This window comes from Asterias rubens, chromosome 16 (genome assembly GCF_902459465.1).
Source record: "Asterias rubens chromosome 16, eAstRub1.3, whole genome shotgun sequence".
Lineage (NCBI taxonomy): Eukaryota > Metazoa > Echinodermata > Asteroidea > Forcipulatida > Asteriidae > Asterias > Asterias rubens.
In genome coordinates this window covers 5,332,342-5,360,015 of record NC_047077.1, presented here as the reverse complement: position 1 = coordinate 5,360,015, position 27,674 = coordinate 5,332,342, and the positions used below count along the sequence as shown (strand labels likewise).

The window sequence follows — 27,674 nt, the reverse complement described above, 5'->3', positions numbered from 1 at the left end:
AAAACCACACAGTTTTCGGTGTTGATAATTACACACAAATCTAAAAGCAATGTGTCTCTTGAAGAAGGTTTTGATGACTATGTGATTGAAATTGTTGAAATTTGAGATGTGATGAATTTTCAACAAGGTTTGATAAAAAGTACCGAGTACGACTTTTTATTGTTGAATTATCCCACATGCCTAAAGGGGACACGTCGCTTTCGAGTTGGGTGTTACTGTTTTGGGCTTTAGAAAGTGCTTGCTGTGAAATGGATATGGTTGAAAATATGTTTTAAAATAAATAAATAAATAAATGATCCACACAGATAAACATGTACCTGGAAATTGTTTGGTTTTCTTTTTATACTCTCTTTAAGTAACATAGTCTGTCATTTTGTTGAAGCAAATTATGGACTCCTAAAAATGGCGGACTATTTTAGTTCACAAAGTAAAAAGAATTGTTGACTCCACAAAACACAAAGTATAAGGAAAACCACACAGATTTGAGGCACCTTTTAGTGTTGATAATTATACACTACTTCCAAAACATGTTTCCAACCAAGGCCCTATTTCATAAAGCTGTTAGGCATGCAGAAAACACTTCTTGACAAACTTATTTGCTATGTTATTTTGGGTGGAAACCTGTTTCTGTTAAGCAATACTTTTCTGTGCTGAGCAAGTTGTTTTGCTTTTATGCTTTATTTAACTGGGCCCATATTCATATCATACATGTGGGCAATTCCACACTAATGGACCAAAGGGATAACTTTGTAAGACAGGCATCTTTTTTTGTTAACCACAATCCTCATCTGCTTCTGAATGTACACAGACCAAAATACACGACAACAAACTTAATTTTGTGACTATCCAACATTCCCTTTCCATGTCACACTTTTTTGCCCATTAGTGTGGATATAATTGCCCATGTACATGTAACAAATAATGTCATAGTCCAAAGCGTTAAATCTAACAGCAATGTTTCTCTTTGAGAAGGTTTTGATGACAATGTGATCGAATTTTGAGATGTGATGAATTTTCAACAAGGTTTGATAATAAGTACTGAGCCTGACTTTTTAATGTTGAATTACCTCACATGCTTAAAGGGACATGTTGCATTTGGGTTTGGTGTTTTGTGCTATAGGAAGTTCTTGCTATGGAAAGAATAGGCCTACATGGTTGGAAAGATTTTTCGATTTTTGAAAAAAAATGACCCACACATAAATATACCTTAAAATTGTTTGGTTTTCTTGTTATACCCTTCTTGAGCTAACAGTACAGTCTGCCATTTTGTTGAAGATTATTCTGGACTCTTCAAATTAGCAGACATTTTAGTTCACATGACAAACCATAATATACCATTTTTTGTTTGCTTTTGACGGAACTTTAACTCGTTGTAATTGATGAAAACAAGGTTTGTACGGAAACGTCTCCATATCATATGCGGTAAGAAAAAAATTCGAGACCACTAAAGTTAAACAGCGCCACCAGTCGGTAAAGTTTCGCCAAGCAGAACTGTCGCTGGTAAACACCAATGATATTATTGACAACAATTCTGGGGGTACCAGTGAGGTTATATTTGGTGAATCGGCGGCCATTATTGTAAAGAAGGAACAGTGAAAATGTACCGGACATAAATATCGTTGTAAAGTACGTTTTATTAAGGCAATTTTCCATATTTCTGGACTGGCAAATTCCTCCTTCAGTTCACCATGTTCCAGCCACATCAACAGTTAGATTTTGGTGAGTAAACAATGACATATTTAACTTTCTAGTCGTGTTTGTTAAAGGAAAGCGTATGATATTTTTCACTGCTTTAGTTTCGTTTTGTGTACAAAACAAAATGTACATGATCTTCGAACGGTACAAGAAACGCATTACGAACAACTGACACGAGTTAACCAGTTTGTTTGTTTGGAAATGGAATGTTATTAACTTGAGACTTCTCCCGGTAATCCTTGGTCTGCTGCTAATCTTCCCTAATCTTATCCAGTATCTGCATGAGCATTCATTGGAGGGAGTGTGTCTTGTTGACAATTAACAACAACAGCGAGCAAGAAAGAAGATGATTGATTGAAATTGGAATGAACATCATCATTTTTGTCTTGACTTGATGAATGAGATTGAGAATGAGATTTATTACTGGATTTCAGTGTTAGCTAGCCATACTTACTGTGCGTAGTAGGAATACTGTAGTTCAGTAACTACAACTAACTGTCAACTGTGTAATATTGATTGGGGAAAAGGAGCTTGATATAAATGTAGTTTTTTGTTTGTAAACTAAAATTGTAAACTCAAAAGGCAACAACACAAGCCCGGAATGGCACTGAAAAACGGCATATTCGACTGTAGTGTAGTATCAAGTTACAACTGACTCTGTACTTTAGTTGTTTTTTCGTCCAAATATTTTTTACAGATGTGTTTAATTAAGTCATGTTCTAAATTGATCCATTACAGTTGTACATTGAAGTGTAACATTGATTGAGGTGGGCCAATGTAGTTTTTTTATTGTACAAAACAATTGTACAGTAGAAAAGTCAACATTTCACTAGGAAAGAATGTACTATTCGACTGTAGCCGTGACTGTAGGTAGTCGTTTTTTCATCAAAATAATTATATTCTCAACTTTTTAAGCATGCTTAATTGGTTTATTACACATTGAAAAAGATCAAATTTTATTTGTGCTCTTAAAATGTATATTAAGTAAAACAAAATCAGCAATCTGGTCACTTGTCCAACAAAAATGTTTGAAATCGCACATGATGGTTTGTTACATGAGTTGTCTTGTGCATAACCCTCTGGACTGAGATTATTGGGATGAAAGACACTATTGGTAATTGTCGAAGACCAGTATTCTCACTTGGTGTATCTCAACATATGCACAAAATAACAAACCTGTCAAATTTTGATCTCAATTTTGCTCGTCAAAGTTTGGAGAGAATAGTGGGAGAAAAGACACCCTTGTCGCGCGAAATTGTATGCTTTCAGATGCTTGATTTCGGGACCTCATAATCTAATACTGAGGTCTTGAAATCAAATTCGTGGAAAATTACTTCTTTCTCGAAAACTACATAACTTCAGAGGGAGCTGTTGCTTACAGTTGTTAGACCAAGTTATTGAGGGCGCTGTACAGACTAGCGCCCCAGGCAAACCCTGCAAATTTTCCAAACGCACTGCCACAAAAAATGCTCAAAAATTACAAACATACCCCCCAAAACATTTGGAAAATCGTCTACTTCCATGTAACTGGCTTCTTGATATAATTATGTCATAACAGCATCGGGCATGTAATTGTACACACAATAATTTTGTTGTGTTCCAAATTGATGATTTTTAAGTTAACTTTCAGAGAAATGATGTAATAAAGCTGGCCCCCCCCCTCCCCCCTAATTAGGCTATCAATAATGAGATGGATTCCCTCCCGTTTCGTAGCCTTGCAATGTAATCGCTGTGGGTAGAATATGTGTTTGCAGCTGATGCAATACAATGCTTTTATAGATGGTGGATTTAAATCAGCGAGTCGACTGCAACCAGTCTGCTTTACCGGTAATTAGTTTAGAGATATGACCTCAAGAAGTGGCGGTCAGATTAAAGGCAATGGAAACTATTGATAATTACTCAAAATAATTATTATCATAAAACCTTTCTTGATTACAAGTATTGGGGAGGGGTTGATAGTATAACACATTGTGAGAAACGGCTCCCTCTAAAGTGACGTAGTTTTCGAGAAAGTGGTAATTTTCCACGACTTTGATTTTGAGACCTCAGATTTAGAACTCAGATTTAGAATTTGAGGTCTCGAAATCAAGCATCTGAAAGCACACAACTTTGTATGTCAAGGGTGTTTTTTCTTTCATCTTTATTTCGCAACTTTGATGACCGATTGAGCTCAAATGTTCACAGGTTTGTTATTTTATGCATATGTTGAGGTACACCAAGTGAGAAGACTGGTTTTTGACAATTACTATTAGTGTCCAGTGTCTTTAATCAGAGTTCTTCTCACACACAATCTGGCGTATCGAGCCGATACTCGCGATTTGCCTGTCGATACACAAACATTTTGGACGATCGAATAAAAAATTAGGGCTTTTAAAACGAAGATTAACACCGAAGTAGAAAAGATTTCGAAGCCCTTGTTTCAATTCAGCATGCCAAACATCCCCAAAAAAATTAGGTCTAGAATGCCCTACAGTTTTGAAGAAAAAAAAAGTTTTTGAGAACCCTGGTAATCATTCAATTACGGACTACATGGTTTGAAAAATAGTTCTAAACCAAAAAGTGTTATATTGTTTCTAATCTGAACCCATTTTTGTCTTTCCTTCAGCCGCCATGGGTATTCCACCCGGCCAGCCACCCATCCGCCCACCCCAGCACATGGTACCCATGGGTATGCCCCCTATTATGCCCATCATCCCCGGTATGCCCCCTGGGCCTGGGCAACCCAAGCCAGAGGGCTCCAAGATGCCCTCCAGACCGGGATTCGGAAAAGATGGACGCCCGATCATGCTACGCGCTAACCATTTCAAGATTACCATCCCACACGACACTATAAATCATTATGATGTGACTATCGTTCCAGAGAAGTGTCCTCGTAGGGTGAACAGGTAAGAGAACAATATTGGGGTTATTTTGGTAGCTACATGTAGTAGCAGCGGGTACTGCAAACAATTAAACAGATGAAATCATTTTGCAATTATGATAAGGAAGTATACATGGGGGTAGTTAGGTTTTATCTTTCGTTAAGAGAATGTTTACAAAGCTTTTTTGCCATTACAACCTCTTTTTTGCAAATAATTATATCCATAATCATAAATTTTTGGTTTTTACCCATATACACCGATGTATGAGGCACTGTATACTCAGTTTTTCTTCTTGAGTCCTGTGAAAAAAATTATCAAAACGGCTTCAGAATCTGACTCCAGCATATAGCCTGTGTTCCTGACCGACTGTCCAGGTTCAAATTTGTCAGTTCCACTACCCGCTTAAACCTTTTTTCCACACTTTTGTGACATATCAAAATAAATAAAAATCCCATGATATTCCAACATTTCAATTAATTAACAGTCATTTCATGTGCCTTTGGCATGATCCTGCAAGGATCAATTTTGATTTTTTTTTTTAAATGTATAAGGCCCTATTTTGCTAAAAACGCCACATGCAAATGGACAATTCCCAGCAACCATGGACGTGACACCAAAAAATCAAGTTTTTGACACAACTTTCTTTCCACTTAAAAGTTATAGCTAACATATGAAACCAATTTTTTATTTAGTTGTTGACAAGGAATGAACCCAATTTTTCCAAATAAGAACTCAGCTTGGGCTCCATGTAGGCGGGGCTTAATTGACTGGAAAACTGTAATGCGACTGACCGTAATGCGACTGACCATGGTTTTGCCATGTATACCTAAAAGTTCAAGTTGCTGATCATTTATAAGTATCCAATTGGTAATATCATCCGCGCTTTCAATATCTCATTCCATGCTTACGCGGATGACATACAACTTTATGCCGAGTTTGATCCCAAATCAAATGGTGACTGTGAACAGGTGCTTGCTAGGTTATCTTCTTGTATTGGTGTGATCAACGAATGGATGATTCAAAACACGCTTCGCTTACCAGGATAAGACTGAGTTCTTTCTAATTGCCAATAGAAATGTCTCTGCTGCTCTTCCTAACCTTCATCTGAGCGTGGGCGCTTTATCCATTCGGAGATCTACATCAATCAAGAACCTAGGTGTTACTTTTGATGAATCTCTCACCATGACTAGTCAAGTTAATACCATTTGTAAGTCCGTCAACTTCCACATACGTAACTTGTGGCGTATTCGGCGCTTCATCACCATTGACGCCTGCCATCATGTCGTTAGAGGACTCGTCCTATCCCGCCTGGACTATGCAAACTCCCTTCTTAATGGGGCGCGCGAGGCCGATCTTACTCGTCTGCAACGCCTGCAGAACAAAGCAGCGAGGTTAGTTATGGCTTGTGGACGGGACGTGCCCTCTACCGACTTACTAAGGGAACTTCATTGGCTCCCTGTCAGACAAAGAATTGCTTTTAAACTCATGCTGTATGTCTACAAGGCTATCAACAACCTTGCCCCTAGTTATCTTTCTGCCATGACTCAACTCCAGAACACTGGTTCCGCTGAACACAGACCAAGACTGCGCTCCTCCACTGATCGGACCCGGCTTGTTGTCCAAAGATCGTACAAAAAAGCTGGTGACATGACTTTCACATCTACCGCGGCTCGTCTTTGGAATGAACTTCCGATCAGTTTTCGTGAAGCGCCGTCTTTGTCTGTTTTCAAGCGGAAATTGAAAACCCATTTGTTTCCGTGATTCACTGTTTTCTTTGTTCCTCTTCTTTGTAAAGCGCTCCGTTCTTCGTGGGGCGCTCTAGAAATGCTTGTTTATTATTATTATTATTATTATTATTATGATACGTTTAAGAGTTGTGTGTTACATATAGCACACAAGTGTGTTTTTTACCATGTCGTTTTTGTGTAATGCGACTGACCGCTTTTTACAACGTTATAACATCCAGAGCACAAAGCCCACAACATTTCTAATATCATCAATTCAAAGCCTTGGGTGTCAAGTACAAATCAGTCTATAAACTTAGTGGAAAGAATATCTCACATAGAACTACTAGCACCAAGATCAAGAAATGACACAGAAAAGTGAAATGCGACTGACCATGGAATTGCCCAAAAGGATCAAGTGACATTGAATGAGTGTTTTGAGGAGCTTTAATTTTGCGCACAACAGACAAATGTGATGTTTATAATGGCTGCTCATTTGCCAAAAATGATTGGGCAAACCTTTATTACCCCTTGACCCATGAAACAGCTGGCAGATTTGTAAAAGATTCATAAGCCAACCAGTCCAGCTGGCTAGTTAATTGAATATTCGAGAACCATTGACTTATTGATTTATTTTTTTTCTTTTGTGCTCTTCCAGAGAAGTGATGGACACGCTAGTTAAACACACCAACAGAATTTTCCAGAATTGTAAACCAGTCTTTGATGGACGTAAGAACTTGTACTGTCGCCTGGAGTTACCCATTGGTAAAGAGAGGGTAAGTAATGGACACTTACATGCCTCATAAATATTTCACGGAGGCAATGAAGGCGATTGCCTCCATGCCCCCGGTCAGTGCCTTTGTGCCCTTTGAATGCTTGATAGAAGTTTACAATTTCCTTATAGGGTGCCCTTTACCAAGGAGAAAATGCCTTGATGCCCTTGCCCTTTCAAAAAGCACACAGGCCTGCACTTACATGTAGCGTATCCGCCAATTTGACGACAAAGAGCATTAACATTATTATCCCAGACAAAGTTTAAAGTTTCAAATGAAATACCCAAGACCCCCTGCGAGGAGAGTGTTGAGATACTGTTTGTTTGACATCATGGGGAGTCCTGCCCAAAGATTATAGAGCGCCGAAAAATCAAGATGCGGAACTCTGGCTGAAATGTGAAATCCCACTGGACACCATTTCGGCAAGTAACTCTTTTGATAAAACAATAGATCAGTGCAGACAATTACCATTCCTATCAATGGGAAACAAAACATTAACTTGCTGAAATGGCGCCCATGCGTATTTCATGTAAACAATAGGTAAAGCTTCAGTTCCCCATCTTGCGCCTTCGGCGCTCTATAATCTTTGGTCCTGCCTGTGCGTGGAGAATTTAGAATGCATCGAGTATAGGCAGTGAATAATTTCCCTTGTATAGCAGAGCAAAATGTTACGCAAAATGTGTCAGTTGCTACTCACAGAACATCATTTGCTCTTCAATATTAGCATTCAGTTGCCACAAAATCTGTTCAATCAAAATATTTTGCTTTGCAAAATTGCTGGATAAAAATCTGTTTTTTGATAGGCCAACACAATGGCTATCATAATCTCCACACTTACGTGGAGCGCTTGGAGACAATTCAGCACACTTATATTTGGGTATTGGTTTTGCATCGATGAATATTAAATGATCCTCAGCCCACTTAAGCCATTTCATAATGAGATCATGGTTTACAGTAATTAAAGAGTTGCGGGTGCATAACTACAACATATGGCACGTGCAATTTGTTTATGTATGCTGTGTTTTCCTAAGCCACATTTTTGAGTCCACATGAAATAAGAAACAACGATTGCCTATATCAAGCTCATTTTGGTATTTGACCTGTGACCTCAGGTTGACCTTGAGGTGACCTTACCAGGAGAAGGGAAGGAGCGATCATTCAAGGTGTCCATTAAGTGGGTGGCCCTAGTGAGTCTGCAGGCCCTGGCCGATGCACTGGAGGGCAGAGTCAGCATCATCCCCTATGATTCTGTGCAAGCCTTGGACGTAGTCATGAGACACCTCCCATCTATGACGTAAGTTTGCTGAAGGGATGTGATTTCGTCTTTTTTAACAGGAAAATCCGGTCTTTCTCACCCCAAAATAATAATAACAACAATACAAAAACGTAATACCAAACAAAATTACTTATTTTGTTTTATTTTAAACTAAGATCAAATTCATAAGAGAAAAAAGATAAAACCAGATGGAACACCCAAAATTGCAGAGAAGGGCTTTCAAAACCAAAGATAAATGTATGGAAGCAGGCTTCGCACTCTGAAGCTTAAGCTTTCGCGCTCGCAAGATTTCACGCTTTGCGCTCACAAGATTTCAAGCTTTGCGCTCAAAGTTCAGGGTTTTATTTTGAGAACCTAACTAACCCTGTTTGCTAGACACAGGTTGAAACAAGCCAAAATTCATGGCTCTGCTCACCGCCAAATTCTGCAGAAATGTTTCAAAATGCTATTCATACAAGTAAGTTTTAATGGCATTACTTTTTTGAGTAAATACCAGCGGTGAACCCTCACTTTAAAGATAGTGGACACTATTGGTAATTACAAAGACCAGTCTTTTCACTTGCTGTATCTCAACATATGCCTAAAATAACAAACCTGTGAAAGTTTGAGCTTGATTGGTCGTTGAAGTTGCGAGATAATACTGGTCAAATTCAAAATCTGAGGACTGGAAAACAAATTCGTGGGAAATTACTTTTTCTCGAAAACTTTGTCACTTCAGAGGCAGCTGTTTCTCACAATGTTTAATACTATCAACCTCTCCCCATTACCAGTAATCAAGAAAGGTTTTATAATAATAATTATTTTGAGTAATTACCAATAGTGTCCACTGCCTTTTAAACAGTTGAAGGCTGTTGCCTAAAACAAAAGTGATTAATGTTTCAGTGATGGCGCTTTACATAAACTTGCTTCACTTTCCCTTTCGTTTTGAACCAACCCTTAAGAAAAGGCACATATTTTTTCCTTTGTCTCCCTCCTACTTGAGAGATTTTTTGGAACGAATTGAAAGTCAATACAAATTTTCAGTTCGTCTGACTCGGCACTTTTGTTTCCGCACCATTGCTTGGAAAAAGCAAGGTGGGATTGATTTAGGGAAAAAAGGTCAAAGTTCAAGGTTACAATGATGTTTTATAGTTTAATGGTTTCTGGGCTACATGTACTGAAACTCCATAACCTGAATCAGGGGTTGCACTTGGGCAACAAAAAGATTGGATTGTTTTTGGATGAAAAGGTTATGGGTCATGAATGTTTTACCGTTATGGGAACATGGTTTGTTGATATTTTCTGATTTTATAGTCTATGGAAGTGTGCATCGGGTATAAAGAATATTAATTTTGGTTTTAAACCGCTGTGAGTAGGCACTGTATACTCGGTACCTTCCCGAGCTCTGTGAAAAAAATATTACTCGGGTGGGATTAACCCAAGACCTTTGCAATTCTTATTATTTATTATTATAATTTTAACTGGTTCACATTTCCTTGATTCCTACACAGTTACACCCCAGTGGGTCGTTCCTTCTTCTCACCCCCTGATGACTACTTCCACCCGTTGGGAGGAGGGCGAGAGGTGTGGTTTGGGTTCCATCAGAGTGTACGCCCATCCAAGTGGAAAATGATGCTGAATATTGATGGTAAGGCTCCGGCGATTAACATATCATTTGAGTAATATAGAAAATAAGAATGACAGTGTATCACAACTAACATATTATAATTTGAATATTATTGAAGATTAACATGTCATTTGAATAATGTTGAATATTGAGAAACTAAGAATAACAGTGTATCAAGTGTATCACAACTAACATATTATAATTTGAATAACGTTGAATATTCAGTGAAGGGTATAGTGAGTTGTTTAATCAGCATGTCATTTGAATAGTGTTGACTATTCAGAGAAAAGAATGAGGCCTTGTTTCAGCAATAAGCATATCGTTTGAATAATATACATATAATGAATGTTTATGGGTGTAATGGTGCTAATGATTTCATGAGTTAAAAGTTGTTTATTTTTACATGATTGACAATCCTCCAATCAAATTGCACGGATCTGCTTGGGTGTTATATATTATCGAAGAAAAGTATGATGCATCACTACAAAATTCATTCCAGTCATATGAAACCTTTGAACATAAAATGTTTTACTAGCAGATTGATTCTGTCCTTGTTTTTGTCTCCAGTCTCTGCCACTGCTTTCTACAAGGCCCAGCCGGTCATTGATTTCATGTGTGAGGTTCTGGACATCGGCAACAGCAGCGATCAACGTCGACCACTCACAGATTCACAGCGGGTCAAGTTTACCAAAGAAATTAAAGGTATATATTGTATATATCAAAGTCTTACATAGCGCACGTATCTACAAAACAAGGTACTCCAGGCGCTGAGTTTATACAAACTCTCAGAAAGATAGGTTATTGCAGTGATGAATTCTGAGACCCAACTATTTGTCATCTTATAAGGGTTTACAAGATGCTACGTCGCATACAGCAGCCACAGCCAGGAACACCGGGGCGAACCCCTTCTCTTTTCGATAAGTGCACTTACTTTTACATGCGTTAAACAACACATGGGACCAACAGCTTTACGTCCCATCCAAGGACGAAGCAATGGTTATGTGTCTTGCTTAAGGACACAAGTGTCATGGCTGGGGATTCAAACCCACACTCTGCTGATCAGAAACACCAGAGTTTGAATTCGGTGCTCTTAACCGCTTGACCGCGACAGTTCCACATAGGGTTCATCTTGTTTGTTTATCTTTTCACACTTTTTACCGCACCACCCATGGTATGGTGTTCGGTAAAAAAATCAAAAGAATGGTTGAGGTGGATTGCTATAGGCAAATGAAACCATGACTATATGAAGTAAAGATAAGAGACATGGTGGTCTTTGGTACTGAGATTTTTTAAAATTGTTTTCTGTTGAGAAAACTTACTTTGAAGCCCTCTTTGTTTTGTCAATAATCGCCCATAGCCTGCTTGAATCTTGCATTTTCTTTAACTGTTCAAAGGGAAGGTACACGTTTGGTAATTACTCAAAACAAATATTAACTTAAAAACTGACTTGGTAACAAGCATTGGATAGCTGTTGATAGTATAAACCTTGTGAGAAATGGCTCCCTCTGAAGTAGCATAGATTTTGAGAAAGAGGTAATTTCTCACTAAAATAATAGAAGTCTTTTATTCCTATCTGAAAGCACACAAATTCGTCTAACAAGGGTGTTTTTTCTCTCATCATTATCTCGCAACTTCGATAAGCAAAAGAGCTCAAATTTTCTCTGGTTTGTTATTTTGTGCATATGTTGAGATACACCAAGTGAGAAGACTGGTCTTTGACAATTATTACCAACGTGTACCTTCCCTTTAAGTATGGAAAATATCCTGGCAGCCAAAGGGCTCTCATAAAAAAGTGAACTTAGTCACTGTATTAGTCAAGATTCCTGATGGATAGAAGACAAACACATTACTAACAATAGCCCTTTCATTAAACCTATACTTTTACGCAGGATTGAAAATAGAGATTACACATTGTGGCAACATGCGCCGCAAGTACAGAGTGTGCAATGTGACTAGGAAGGTCGCCCAAGCTCAGACGTAAGTACAGTTCATGTCTTCAAGTTAATACCACCCACAATGATTTGTCTAGGGGGGCACCCTAGATTTGAAGCGGGGGCCCAATTTTAGAAGAATTCTTCAATCAAGTAATGGATGGTTTCAGTGTTGATTCTGTGCACAAAGGACCTATAGAATGGTTACACACGTTGATCCAACACTCCTAATGTATTTTCCTAGTGTGCAGATCAAGAGTGGATTATCAGTACATATAGGGGTGTCGGAACATAGAGCAGACCTCTGAAAAATTAGTAGTTTAGTTGGATTGGTTTAGCACTCCCCCAAATGCAAACGCTTGACAGGGAGTGGTCTTTCAAAGGTGTTTAAAAAATAGGCCTTTTCAGCAGTCCGGCGATAGCCATCAGTTTTGACACTGTGGTTTAAATATTTTTGGGGTTGAACAAAGACAGATTTTACTACAGTGGGACTTGAACTAACTACCTCCGGATTAACGTGCCGGCCCAACTGAGCTATCTAGCCCCATCTTTGCGTTCTTCCTATTTGGTCAATATGTTTGTTTGGGGGGGGGGGGAGGTAAATCTTTGTAGATTAAACTAGACTTCTTCAGTGATTTCATGGTGTGTATTTATTTTGATTTAGATTTCCCCTGGAGCTGGAGAATGGTCAGACGGTGGAATGCACCGTGGCTAAATACTTCAAGGACAGACACAGACGTATCTTACAGTAAGTCCTGTAGTTAATCTTTCTTTTAAAAAGCTTCCTAGTAAGCCATGCTAGTAAGCCATACTAGTAAAGTGTTTGAGTAAACCATCCAAGTAAACATTCCTAGTCCTTCTTAGTTAACTTTCCTTGTAAACCATAATAGTAAACCGTCCCAGTAAACCTCTCTAGTAAACCTCTTCTGGTTAGCATAGCTTTTATATGCTGAGCTATTTGTGCTTGAACTGTTTTATGAAACAGGGCCTTGGTGTTGTTCAAATGTACCATGTGACCAGTCCGCGAACTTTGTTGACTCACATTTTGTTTGTTCCTTTTACCATCTTTACTTCAGGTATCCGTTTCTGCCATGCCTTCAAGTCGGCCAGGAACAGCGCCATACTTACTTGCCTCTAGAGGTATGTTCAAGTTTATTGAATGCTTTTATTTGGGGCTTGCAATAATCACTGGACCACTGGCCAGAGTCCAGTAAATTAAGCATTAAAATAGTTATTTTAAACTAAAACAGTGGAAATTCTGACAACAAATGTAAACTTTCTCATATAGGCCTAACCAGTGCATTATCTTGCCTATTAGAAAGGCTCAAGAATGGACACGCTCACACTTAAATCAATTATTTATTTATTTATTTATTTATTTATTTATTTTGTGTTTTCTTGCTTGTTTTACATGTCTCTTCCTGGTGCACTTGTCTAAGTTTGTCTTTTTTTTTATACTCCCATGTCTTTTTGATGTTGTTGCCGTTTTTTGTAATGGACCCCAATGGAAATAAGCCTGAGATATTGACTTTTTGGGTTATCCTTGGGTATTTTTGTGCCGCATTTTTATCTTTTGTTCTAATTTGGTTTATCTTATTTCATCAACGTTTTTTCCTGTTGTTGTGTATGTATATTTGACATGTTTTTATCCGAATAAATTCAAATCAAATCATTGTAAACAAAGGTCACATGGTCTTTTTAAGAACCAATTATTTTTTTCTGCAAAGGATACTCACTGCTTTTTCTTTTTCTTCTATCCTCTTACAGGTTTGCAACATAGTGCCAGGCCAGCGCTGTATAAAGAAACTAACCGACATGCAAACGTCAACCATGATCAAGGTTGCTCAAATAAGTTGCTGCCTCTTCCATGTGTGTCCGCTCCAAATCCGCCCCGATCGTTTGTCATGACTAAAATATCATTTCAAAAAGCGAACAAAAATTCCTCGTTGAAGTTTCACTTGAATCGGAAAAGAAACTTATTCCATGGCTCCTTAACTAGGAGAGATTAGAATAAATTTCTGCTTACAAATTTTCAAAACTTATCGTAGTATCAAGATGAGTAGGATTTGAAACTTTGCATGGTTGAAAAAGGATATAGTAAGGTTTGCGGTAACACCATGTAATGATAATCTCTTATGGAGTTTGGGTGGTTCTTAAAAGAACCGTTGGTTTCAACTCGATGTTTCGATCAGTATACGCATAGTTTTTATCAGTATGCGCAAACTGATCGGTAATGTCGAGTTGAACCCAACGACTCTCTTCTCAAAAACACTCCAAATCAATTGAAGATTATCATTACATGGTGTTACCGCAAACCATACATGTAGTAGGGTACTATTATAGTATCAAGGTTGTTTTTCTGTACCATGTAAGCCAGCAATGCATCGAGGCATCTTTTCCCATTTATTAACCCTCCTACTATCTGACCAATCAATATAGTAGTTTAGTTGCTAGCTTCTCATTTCGGACCAGTAAGGTGTTCAAGTGAAACGTCAACGAATGTATTTTTTGAGAGGTTTGAGCCGTTTCTGGAGCCAGGTTTTGGTAGCGAGAGTGATTTGCAGCGGACTCATAATGGAGGCTTCCCTTACTTGAAACCTACAAGTGCTGAATGGGGCTTGAAGGGTACACTAACATAACTCCTTAGTCTAAAGGCAAATTATACCTTTGGCTGGTTGACTGAGGGTAAAGTGTTCATAGTGTGAAAAGGCCGGTCGTTATTCCCTCGGGGCAGCCCCGGGGAATAGAGTAGTGTGAAAAAGGGCTTGAGTTCAGTGTAGTTGTTTTATTTAGTATGCTATTCAGAAGGAATCTGTTATGATGGAAACATTGGGGAGGTAGTGCTTTCTGCTCTACCGGCCAGGCTTCGGATTGATGATACCCTAGCCTACATCCATATGGACTGTAAAAGGGCACCTCCTAGAAACTATAAGGCCCCCCCTTATAGTTTCTAGAAGTAGTTAAAGGGGTAACCCTGTTTCAGCCCTAGGAGTAGGTGGCAACGGCCTCTGAAAAAAAATAATTGTAGCCCACACCTTGAAGTGGCCTTCAGGCCTTGTGTGTCTGGCGACTTTCATAAAAAAACAAAAAACAAAAATTGGACCGCCAGTAATTACTAGTTAGCAGCGGTGTAGCAAGGGCATTTCTTTGGAGGGTGTTTAGTAGGTAGAAACCATTTGCCAACTACTAATGTTCTCCAGTATTTCAAGAAATGCTAGCACTTAGTGCGCCCTTTATGTCGCAGAACTTAGCAAGAAGCAGAGCCATGAAATTGGGACCTTGGCCTTATTACGTAAAGCCTGTTAGCAACAAAAATGCTTAGCAAAAAAATGTTGCTTAGCAAAAGTTGTTTACCAGCCAGAATACCATACAGTTACCATTGCTGGAACTGGTACCCCAGTAGTTTGAAAAACAAGCTTCATGCAAACAAACTTTTAGTCTGTAGTTTTTTTCAAAACTGAGTTAATCATGATGGTGTTCCTTTCCAAAGGTACGTACAAATTTGTAGGTTTATAGTCTGTGACAAGGCTGTGGGTTATGATTAATTGGTTGAATTTCATTTGAGTTTTTATTAGTTACAGGTTGTTGTTTGTTTGTTTGTTTTTGTTTATTTGTTTATTTGTCATTTTTGTGTGTTATAAATGTAAAATAATTATAGATGGGTTAATTTAATAGTTAACTAGTTTAACTTTTACCCTAATTAATCAGAAGTATTGCAAGAACACAATTCTTTGCAACAAGGGTATTTTTGTTTTCGTAATTATTTTGCAACTTTGATGATCAATTTAAAATGCATATGTTGTGATACACTAAGTGATGGTACTGGTCTTTGGCAATTACTAAAAGAAATACCCTGCCTTTAAGGGTCTCGTCCTTTGTTTCTGGTTACAAGCTTACATCCCTTTTATATTAAATTACTTCTTTCATTATAAATCACTATTCACAATCCTGTGTTCTTGAAAACACCACCTCACATGCTCTGACAACTTGCCGATTTTATAGATCCAATTATTTGTTTGGAAATTAACAATCTGGTTACTAACGTTTTTTTCTTCTTTTTCTTCCTGACAGGCCACAGCAAGATCTGCTCCAGACAGAGAACGAGAAATCAATAACTTGGTATGTGTGTAACGTTTGGTAAAGACCCCCCCCCCCTAAATATTTTGGTAATTTTGTCCCGAAAGCCTACTTGTTGTAAAATTGGTAATGGTAAAGTATCCTGACAAGTTTTGTCTGAAGTGCCCCTGTTGATTTGAAATCAATAAAAGTATGTCAACAAAAGAGAAATTAAACTTTCCAAAGAGATTAAAATTTCTGTGGCATCCATTTGTGAATGCTGCGGTGGGCGATGTGGTTCATTCCCGCCCTTGAGCTAAACTATTTAGTTCTCCTAAGGCATTACTTTGTTCTTCAGTGTACACTATGAAGCCATTCAATAGTTTAAAAATCTAAATTTGGCGTTGGTGGGTCAAAATAATCTCAGTATTTTTGTTAATACTTTTTTTTAAAACATTTACTGTTCTTAATGGCCCACACATCAAAACCATTTAGCCTTAAGACTCTGCAAGGGTCGAAACGTCAGGCCATTAAAAAATTTTGCATTTAAGTCGCATTTAAGTTGTTTGCAACAGGTAATTTTATTTTCTCAAAAATATATGTTACAATTGTTGCATTGTATTTGGTTTGTATTTAGGTCCAGAGAGCACAGTTCAATAATGATCCCTACATCCAGGAGTTCAGTCTCAACATCAGTACAGACATGGTGCGCATCGAGGGCAGGGTGTTACCGGCCCCCAAGATCCAATATGGCGGCAAGGTACGTACACCATCATTCTTTAAAGAGTTTTAGCTCGGTTGTTTTTCTGTAAGTTCACCTCAACAAGGCTAAAAAGCCACTCTTGTTTAGGGGGTGCAAGAAGAAACCATTAAAGATGAAACTAACTTGGGGGAACTACCCAAAAAAAAGACCATTTAAGACCGAGCCACCAGTCTTTAATGTCTTTTCATAAAGACCTTTCCGTTAACAACATCAAAAAACCTTAAAAATTCAAAACTAATCTGTTTCAAAACTTGCTTTGGAATAATGCAAAGAGAAGTAGGGTTCATGTTTTCTTAATTGTTGTGTGTGTGTTGCAGCAACCGCAGAGTAGTCGAACATTGGCAATACCAGCCCAGGGTGTATGGGACATGAGAGGCAAACAGTTTCACACTGGAGTCAAGATCCATACCTGGGCCATTGCATGCTTCGCCCAGCAGCACCAGTGCAAGGAGGAAGCACTCAAGTAAGTCCAAAGCCTGAATATAGCCCGGTTCATACTTCCTGCGAATGCGAAGCGAATCTCGACGTCACAAATTTGCAACGAACAATTCGCAGCAGTTGAACTCTGCTCTACTCCCTTGCGATAATCGCTGCGAAAGGAGTGTGTGACGTCAAATCCGCTTTGCATTCGCATTCGCAGGAAGTATGAACCGGGCTTATGGCGTATTTAATATTTGCTGGGGTTGTGAACATAAAAAACTCTGACCTTTGCATTGCTAGAGCAGATGTCTACACCAACAAGACCACCAAGCTAGCCCGGTGGCTGGAGGTAGTTCGAACTGGCAGCAGGTACCGCAATGATTAAATAGATGTTAAGTATATAGTAGTTTGTACACATCGGAGTTGGGGTAAAAACATCCTCTAAGAAAAATAAGGTAGAGCGAGACTTGAATCTGCGATCTCCGGATTAAGTTGATGGCGCTCTAGGAACTGAGCTATCAAAAATCTCGAAATCAAATTCAATTATTTTATTTGAGAAATAATTTTTTTCTTGAAAACGATGTTATTTCATACGGAGCCGTTTCTCACAATATTTTATACTATCAACATCTCTCCATTGGTCGCTAACAAGTAAGTTTTTATGCTAACAATATTTTGACCAATAGTATCCATTGCTTTTAAATTTGTGAGTCAAGCAGCTAATAGTTAATCGTTTGATCTCTGACTTACAGAAACTTCACAAGTCAACTCCAGAAGATCTCCAGCGATGCCGGCATGCCAATCGGCAGCCAGCCGGTCTTCTGCAAGTATGCCCAGGGGGCTGATCAGGTAGAGCCCATGTTTCGCTATCTCAAGAGGCAGTACCCAGACTTACAGCTCATTGTGGTGGTGCTGCCGGGAAAGACTCCAGTCTATGGTAAGCAGAGTGGGAATAAATATCAGGCAGTGTTGGAAACCAAAGCTGCTTCAATTAGCATGAAGGGGTTATTTCGTCTTGCCCTTCAGGTTCCCATTAATAGTACACTGGATTACGAGATGCAATTATGGTTAAGTGCCTGCTGAAAGTCATTGGGTGCGTTCAATTAGCTTTCCTGTGTCGACCCTGCAGTGCTCATCCGGGTGAGCCCCGGACAAGAGCTATCGAACTATCACTCTCGCCGGTGACATCATGCACCAAGTGATCCGCTCCAGAAGCAGGGCACTGGTGATGACCCGGGTAAGCCCCTGGAATGACGTCAAAGCTATTGAAACGTACCGATAATGTCATGCCCAGGAATGGAACCCACACTCCGATGATTCAGCCGCCAAAACTTAAGTCCGATAGAGTAGACCGCTCGGCCACGACAGGACATAATTTGCCAAATTAGTGCTCTAAAATTTTGAATGTTGTTGTTTATTTAGTATTTTTTTGTGTGTGTGTGTTTGTTTTTTTCTGCAGCCGAGGTTAAGAGAATAGGAGACACACTCCTAGGTATCGCTACGCAGTGCGTTCAAATGAAGAACGTGAACCGCACCACGGCCCAGACTCTGTCCAATCTCTGCCTCAAGATCAATGTCAAACTGGGAGGGGTCAATAACATCTTGGTGCCCAATCAGAGGTGAGTACCAGTTCCTTGCGCATCACTAAAATGGCGTTTATAGGAGATAACTTGAGATTGAACATTGTTTAACCCTGGAAACATCCGTTCTGTGCGCATGCTTACAATTGCATCTACAGGGGGTAGGTTAGAGAAAATCTACTACCCTGACTTACCCCCTGGGATTATCACATGTTTCTTTGTAAAAACTCTTGCAAGCCTTTGTGATATTTTCATGTAAGATATTTTGTTTTGTGTCTTAGTATTTTTACTTAAAGTTATATCTTTATCATTATTAAGTGACCCCCCCTCAGCTACAGCTCTTGTTCATTTTGTCTTTAAAAACAAGAAAATAAAGAAATATATTCATATATTATACATGTGGTTTCTACACAGACAACTCTTGACTAATGTTTCTGTGTAGGGCTTGTGACAAATCAAGTTGTGGATAACAGTTTTTCTTCCATTTGTTCTTTTCTGACAGACCTGCATTGTTCCGCCAGCCGGTTATTTTCCTTGGGGCTGACGTCACACATCCTCCTGCTGGAGATGACAAGAAACCTTCCATTGCTGCTGTAAGTAAAACTTTTGTCAATATAATAAACCAAGAAGTAACGAAAATCTGTCCCTAGCCAATATGGCTTGCCTGGCTGGTGTTTGTATTCGATTTGGCTTTAAACGTGTGAAATTGTTTTCCTTACTAGAAATGAGCAGGATACCATTCACAATTTGTACATGTGACCTGGTAGTTTGGCTGGTAACCCTAATCTGGTAAGCATTTTTTGTGCTTTTTAAGACTTTTGTTATTATTACTATTATTATTATTGTTTTTCTTCTTAGGTTGTCGGCAGCATGGATGCTCACCCTAGTCGTTACACGGCCAGCGTCCACGTCCAACAGCACCGACAGGAGATCATAGCGGACCTGAAGATCATGGTCCGAGAGATCCTGATTCAGTTCTACCAGACGACTCGCTACAAGCCGGCTCGGATCATCCTGTATCGAGATGGAGTCAGCGAGGGCCAGTTTCCACAGGTAAAAAAAAGTTTATAAAAGTTCAAAACAACTTAGGCCAAGTAAAAAAAGAAACATGTTTAGCGTCCCCGCCCGCTTCCTTTTTACAGGCCGCCTTCCTTTTTTATTTTATTTTTTATTTTATTTTTTTCCCCACATTTTTTATTTTTTTATTTTTTTTTATTTTTTAAATAGGGTTATTTTAAATGATCTCAGCAAAAACAATCTGAATGTCTTTTCTGAATGCCCCGACTAAATTGTTTCATTTATGTTTTGTGTATTTCAGCAGTAGAAAAAACAATGGATATTTGACATTTTAACAAAGAATGGCAGCCATCTTGAAAGAAAAAATTAAAAATAAAAAGCCCCTCTTCCTCCTTTTTTTGAAAAACCCGGACGTGAAACTTTTTATTTTTATTACTCGGCCTTACCAAATAAAGTAAATCCTTTGCAGAATTTGAATACGTACCTACTGGGGAGCTGGCTGATAGAATACTTGGAGGCACATTAACACTTTTTATTAAACTCACAACTACTGAAGGGAAAATTCTTAATTCACATGCGTCCATGAAATTCAATTCTGACATGATGAAATTTGCATCGGGTATTAATTTTGGTTTTACCCATATACACTGATGAGTGTTAGCACTGTGTACCCAGTACTTTCCTGAGCTCTGTAAAAAAAGTACAGGCACAGTACTTGGGTGAGGTTGAACCCATGACCTCTGCAATTGTAATTTTCTGATTTTTGTTTAAAATGTATATATATGATATATTTTGGTTGACATTTGTTGTCAAAAATGTTAGTAATAAAAACAGTAGTAGCCATATCTAGGCATTTCGTGATGATAAGAAATAAATTCCCTTCAAATGGGTTTACATGACCGTAAAAAGGAGGGTAAAAACCTTTTTTGTTTTCATTTTCAAAAACACTACAAAGCATGAACTTAAAACCAATTTTTGAATGCCGTACAGGTTCTGGCTCATGAACTGCGAGCTCTACGTGAAGCCTGCATGTCCCTGGAGGCAGGGTACCAGCCCGGTATCACATTCATCGCTGTGCAGAAGCGCCACCACACTAGACTCTTCTGCGCTGATAAGAAAGAGCAGATCGGGAAGAGCGGTAACATTCCAGCAGGCACCACTGTCGATACTGGTATTACCCACCCGAACGAGTTTGATTTCTACCTCTGCAGTCATGCTGGTATTCAGGTAAATAATGGACTTGTGTTTTCAGGGCTGTAATGAGAAGCTATTGACTGGTTAAATATGTTATGATATAAAGTTGTGATCATTGTAGTCTGTACCAGTGTTGATACTGTGTATTGTAACGCGTTTGAGTTTTACTTCTGCTGTCATGCTGGTATTCAGGTAAATAATGGACTTGTGTTTTGGGGGCCGTAATGAGAAGCTATTGACTGGTTAAATATCTTATGATATAAAGTTGTGATCATTGTAGTCTGTACCAGTGTTGATACTGTGTATTGTAACGCGTTTGAGTTTTACCTCTGCTGTCATGCTGGTATTAAGGTAAATAATGGACTTGTGTTTTGGGGGCCATTATAAGAAGCTATTGACCGGTTGTATAAAGTTACGATCATTGTAGTGTGTACTAGTGTTGATACTGGTATTACTCACCTAAACGAATTTGATTTCTATCTCTGCAGTCATGCTTGTATTCAGGTATATAACAATAATAGTGGTTTCATAATAGCGCACATATCCGTCACTCAGTGACGCTCAAGGTGCTGTAGCATACAGTATTTCCTGCAAGGTATGTGGGACTATGTTTGAACAGTATTTCCTGCAAGGTATGTGGGACTACATTGGAATTATGAGACATAATCCTTTTTACATAGCACCATGTAATGGTTTACAAGTTACTATGTTGCAATACGCTGCCAATCAAACCAGGAACATGGGGGCGAACCCCTTCTCTTTTCGACAAGTGCACTGGGTTCTTTTACGTGTGTTTCACAACACCCGGGACCAGCAGCTTTCAACCCATTCGAAGGATGAAGCGTCATTGTAATTGTCTTGCTAAACCACACAGGTGTTACAACTGGACCTCAAACCCACACTCTGCTGAGCAGAAACACACTAGAGTTTGAATCCGCTGCTCAATAAAACTATTTTTTTACGTACAGGGAACCAGTCGACCTTCCCACTACCACGTCCTATGGGATGACAATGACTTCACCGCTGATGACCTTCAGTGCCTCACCTATCAACTGTGCCATACGTATGTCCGCTGTACCCGCAGCGTGTCCATCCCGGCACCAGCCTACTATGCGCACTTGGTGGCATTCCGCGCACGCTACCATCTGGTGGAGAAGGACCATGACGGATATGTCAGGTACGGTTAATTTAATTCTAAATTGAATAGTCAACCCTCTTACTGGCTGACCTTCAATATCAAAAGTGGTAAACTATATTATAACACCCCTTACAAAAATTCTGCTTTTTAATTGGTTTAGAACGCGGCACAAGATATGTCTTAGTTTTACTAGAAACCCGGCGGCAGTGTGATAGTCGTTTCCCATGCAATATAGTAAAGACTTTTACAAAATGCTGAAATACTGAAATGTACAAGGATGATAAATAGTCTGTTGGGGGTGTTATAAAACAAATATTGACTGCTTTTGCTCGTGCTATGGTTAAAACTCTCTCGGTGATCCTGAGACCGTTCAAATTTCCCTCAGCTGCGCCTCGGGAAAATAGAACGCTCCAGGGATCAGTACGATATTGTGTAAAGAATTCACCTACACATTACACAGTCAACTCTCCTACTGTCTGACCATTCAATAACAACTGTGCTTGTTAGGTATAGTTAATTTCATTCTATCATCTGTTTGACCATTCAATATCATCCATTTTGGTTTTGTAGAAATTTTAATTGGCAGCATCATTCAGTATCAACTGTGGTTTTGAATGATAGGTAATCTATGCCAGCCCCAAATTTGATATCATTTTGGTGAGTGCACACTTGTACAAAGGGTAATCAATGTATCAACCACGTTATTGTATGGGTGGTCATCTCGCTGTAAAATATTACCTAAGAGTAAGAGTCGATCCCTTGACCGTTATTGCCCTGAGGTAAATTGTACCACTGATTAAACAATGACACCCAACTACATGTATTAAAGACTCTGGACACTATTGGTAATTTTCAAAGACCAGTCTTCTCACTTAGTGTATCTCAACATATGCACAAAATAACAAACCTGTGAAAATTTGAACTCAATTGGTCGTCGAAGTGTTGCGAGATAATAATGAAGAAAATAACACCCTTGTCACACAAAGTTGTGTGCTTTCAGATGCTTGATTTTGAGACCTCAAAATCTAATTCTGAGGTCTCGAAATCAAATTCGTGGAAAATAACTTCTTTCTCCAAAAATAGGTAACTTCAGAGGGAGCCGTTTCTCACAATGTTTTATACTATCAACAGCTCCCCATTCCTCGTTACAAAGTAAGGTTTTATGCTGTGTCCACTGCCTTTAACAATATTTTTTAAAAATGAATTAAATTAAATTTGTTGTTCTCTCCTTACTCTTGTGCAGTGGTCATCATTCCGGAACAAATAGCAAGTGAGTATAACTTTTTTCTTCTGCACACTTTATGGTGCCAACCTTTCGTAACTCGTAACTAACAAAGCAGTGAGACATTAGGCCTTAGGCTGTCCAAACCTCTCAAAATTCCTTAACAGGATGTTCCTATTCTTCAATGTAACCTTGATAGAGAACATAGGATTTCAGGTGACATTTGGCCGGCATTTGGTCAGCAGCTCTTCTGCTATACTGGCCTTGGGGTTGTTCAAAGTGTTTGTTATACTTCGGTAACAAATTATGAAGTTTGATTGGTCGAGAACCAAGCTTGTGACAAGCAACAAAAGCGCATGTACCATGGCTAAAGATGCGCGCTGGTAACATGAGTGATGTTAACGGGTGTACATTACCTTGATCGTTCCCACCGTTAATCGATTTCCAGCGCTTAGTATGAAACGGCCGTGGGTTCCAGGGAACAATGAATTTTTTTTTCTTATTTGAGTAACTGTTCGTCTGCTTATTAAACTATGCAAACTCGTCATAAGAAATTTTTGAAGATGACAACATAACTTTGAGAAGAGTAATAATCATGTTACCAAGGTTTAACGAAACAATTGTTGCACGCTGTGATTTGGGGTGTACAAAAAACGCCATGGACCCCGTCACAGCGTGCAACAACTGTACACCGAAACCTTCCAACATGTGGAAGTGTTCGACTGGACACCTCGATAGACGAGACACTGGTGGGGACAGTTTTTAAGTTCTAAGCAGAAGAACGTCATTGTGGTTATCATTGAATCTGCATTTGTCCTAAGAGTATGTTTTGGAATACTTGCGCTATAGCCCTGTCCAAATTATCAGCTTTGTGAGTGGCAAAGGCCGGGGCCCAATTTCATAGAGCTGCTTAAGCACAAAAAGTAGCTAAGCACAACAAAATATTGCCTACCAGAATAAGGGTACAAAACTGTGCAATCCCTTAACATTCTTTTTGCTTAATATAACACCACTCATGTCTTCACTCTATTTTTTTGTTCATTCCAAAGTGGGGACGGTAGCCACACGACGAGTACCAGTGGTGGCCGTAGCATTGAGGACATGATGAGAGCCGTCAAAGTTCACGATGACATCCTCCGAGTGATGTATTTTGCTTAAAAGCTTCACCTTTTGATCCCTTGTGGGATACCCCCCGCCCCTCTCCATACAGGCTGCAATCGGGGACGGAGAAAGTTGATGTCAAGTCTCTGGAGGTAACCCATAGCAACAGTAGTCTTGTTTTTGATTGGCTGGTTTGTTTTTCCCCCCTGTCGTTGCCATCGGCCAAAAGAATATTAAAGCTCGGTGCTATTTTGAACGCTCAGAGTCTCGGGGGGGGGGGGGGGGCCCTTTTCAGGACAACTTCTTTGGCTACATGCAATATATTTGAAGAAACCAATACTCGCCCGTGGAAGTATTCTCAACTTGAGAGGATTTTTTTTTCTTTTTTTCGGGGAGAGACTGTTTTTAAATGTGCAGTGAATTTGTTTGTTTTTCTTTTTTGTTACTTAGTATTTAACTTTGATGTGTCTGCGACAGTATATTTTTGAGATTTTGTTTTTAGGTTTTTTAACCATTTAGATTCCGCAATAAATCCACACTCAGTCTTGGCAACTCTTTATAAAAAAAATGACAAAACTCTTGAGTATCGGTGCTTTTGGACACAAATGTATTCTAGAGAGGTTTTGTGGTAACACCATGGAAATATCTCCCATGAGTAGGATTTGAAACTTTGCATGGTGGAGATGCAATCTAGAAAAGGCTTGTGGTGACACCATGAAAATGTGACAGCGTATGCAATGAGTGTCTTTTGATGGCTTAGGCCTGGTGTTGTTCCCTTTCTGCTCTAGCAATCATGAATGAAGGGGCCAGACTAGTTCCCCCTTCAAACCTCAGTTTGGTCAGATTGATTTTGAGTCGTTGGAAAACTAGATGGGTGTTCCATGATTATCGGCTGTGGCTAGGCAGCCAGAAGCAGCAGCCAAAGATAATGTCACACTGGTCAAAAATAGATGCTTGAGCTCAAGCCAGAGCCGGATCCCAAATCGAGGTTTTAGGAAAAGTCTAAGGCCACCCAAATCATGCGTAGTGTGTTGATGATTCAAAACCCAAATCAGTCTGGTGCCATTGAAACAGCAAACACAACTAATCTTGACTCTGTGATGAAGTCTGGGAACCTTGCCAGCTCCCACCTCCCCGTGCTTTGTGTTTGAGTTTCCTTCATGTTTAAAGAACTCTCTCTATATAAAAAACACAAAACTTGTAACTCAAAACGCTGATTGCAAATATTTGGGGTAACTTTGACAATCTCCTGATTGGTTAACCACTCAGCCTGCCGGCAAACGTGTATCAATAATGTACAGTTAACATAACTATTACTAAACTTTAGATCAATGTAAAAAATTTGAAACAAGTCTTTATGCACTTCGGCACAGTGACACAGTTGTAACTTTTGGATTGTGGAATTCAATTTTTTACTTTTTTTTTCCCAATTGAAATGGAATCGTATATTTTTGAGTGTGTATTGATATTGAACGTTGTTCGCCTTTGTTTAGAAGTACAGCATGGCTTTTTTAGCACACTTTCTTGTACACACCTCCTATCATATTGTACACACTGAACACACTATGCACGAGAAAGCTTTGTATACTTCTGTATACATGAAATAGCAGTATAGTTTTAGTTGAATGAATTGAACATAGAGTATAACCATGATGTAGTGCCTATTTCATGTCTCAAATCAAGACAGACAAACCTGACTTTCCAATTTTGTATGACGTCACAGTTACTGGAGCTTTGGTTAAGGGTTTGGATATTATGAAAAATGTGAGCCAAATGGTTTAGCGCGATTCTACCCCTGGGAAGCAAGCCTTTTTAATTTTTTTGTTTTGTTAATTTTTATAAGGTTTTGGTATATGCTTTCACGAGGCAAACCGAACACCTGGATTCCAATTCTTTATGTTGCTTGGCAACAAATAGGTACATTAATAAAGCCCCACCCACCATAGCAACTTTCCCTCAATGACACATGAGGTGAGGGCGTCAACAAAAGCTTTTGTTGTGCCTTTAGAAAAATCCTGTACAAAAATGATTCACCCATTTTTCGCCAGAATGATGTCCTCAGAAGTTTTGGGTGTTTTTGGTTTTTGGTAACTTTTGCGCTTGAAGGTTATTGAATACAATGGCAATTTACACCATTTTAAGATGAAGTTAGAGACAATTTTTGTCATCACTTGCATGTTGACTCAGTGTATTGGGAAAAAAAGGAGGACCACAAGAATGTTTTTGACATTTCTCGTGCTCTGTAAAATAAATCTTTGTTTCGGTTTTTAACATGTGTTAAACTCATTGAGTTATGGGGGTGTTATTAAGGTTCTAGGTCACATTCTTTGGTTACAACAAAACAAATTAGGATAAGGTTACTAGACCCAGACCAAAGGACTGGCTTTATACTTTCAGGTTCTGCCCCTTATTTTCATACATATTCAACTTTGACCTTCAAAGTAACTGGTAGCATGCTTGGCTTATACATAGTTAAGGTTTACACACAAGTACCAGCTACCTCAATAAAGTGATTCTCTGCAAATAACCAGAGCAAGCTTCCTGATTACATCAATGAAATCCATTGAGTGATTTGCCCAGTTCCAAAGAGCTAAGATTGATCTTTATTGGTCACTCGTTCTTCTATAAAAGATTTTGTCTGTTGCTGTAGGATTTGTTTTTCTTTTCAATATTTGATGGCAGTATTTTATATATCACAGTTGTTGGTTTAAAGAGGCTAGTGCTTTGTCAGTTAATTTGGCTGATGGCTAATGAAGCCATAGACACTGCCTATATTTCTTTGTAAGCTCTAAACAAGTAGAATGTACAGTACTGATTATTATGTTAATAAGGGGTCGTAGGTCAAAGTTCATACGAATTGGCAGCTACAAGTCTGAACTTGTAACTGGGCTGTGTCTCGTCCCAATGGATTTGATTTTGCTGTGCCTTTTTTTACCAGCTGTTCGTGCCTGAAGTGGCCTGTATCATTTGGTGAAAAAGGTTATGGCAGTCATTTTATGAGACAATCAGCATTGCTTTTGTCGACTACCTGCCAGGGATGAGGCAAAGAGTTATTGCACTGTCCATGGGAGCGAAGCTGAAGCTGGCCATCACAAGGGGCCAAACTCGTGCAAGGACCAGTGGTTGTTTAGTGACATACGTAGGGCATGCTATGTTTTTGTGTACTAACCACTCCTTTCCCGGAAAATTGTAAAGTGGGGGGGGGGGGGGGGGGACTCCTCTAGGGGCACTGCTCATGGGGGCCAGCAGAGCTCTGTCCCCCATGAGCCTGCACAACAGACGCAATCTGTTATTAAAGCATGACAGAGAGGGCGGGC

General features: G+C 39.1%; 1 protein-coding gene across 1 annotated transcript; it reads left to right on the top strand.

The window, feature by feature from the left end:
- Positions 1–1,160: 1,160 nt before the first annotated feature.
- LOC117301142 (protein argonaute-2-like) lies at positions 1,161–27,552 on the top strand. Its single transcript, XM_033785037.1, has 21 exons — positions 1,161–1,719; positions 4,301–4,580; positions 6,939–7,056; positions 8,166–8,347; positions 9,820–9,956; positions 10,503–10,637; positions 11,825–11,912; positions 12,531–12,614; positions 12,943–13,006; positions 13,634–13,705; positions 15,938–15,985; positions 16,560–16,682; positions 17,003–17,148; positions 17,858–18,042; positions 18,565–18,724; positions 19,188–19,278; positions 19,544–19,738; positions 20,693–20,929; positions 21,865–22,073; positions 23,278–23,304; positions 24,306–27,552. Exons 1-21 carry the CDS (start codon positions 1,689–1,691, stop codon positions 24,412–24,414), a joined length of 2,721 nt encoding a protein of 906 aa, XP_033640928.1. The 5' UTR covers positions 1,161–1,688; the 3' UTR covers positions 24,415–27,552.
- Positions 27,553–27,674: the final 122 nt, after the last annotated feature.

Bases quoted from the DNA above. Each gene is read 5' to 3' on its own strand.
- LOC117301142 (XM_033785037.1), top strand. From the start codon at position 1,689: ATGTTCCAGCCACATCAACAGTTAGATTTTG. The intron at 10,638-11,824 runs GTATATATTGTA...ACTTTTACGCAG, and splicing joins GTTTACCAAAGAAATTAAAG to GATTGAAAATAGAGATTACA. The intron at 17,149-17,857 runs GTAAGTCCAAAG...TCTGACTTACAG, and splicing joins TGCAAGGAGGAAGCACTCAA to AAACTTCACAAGTCAACTCC.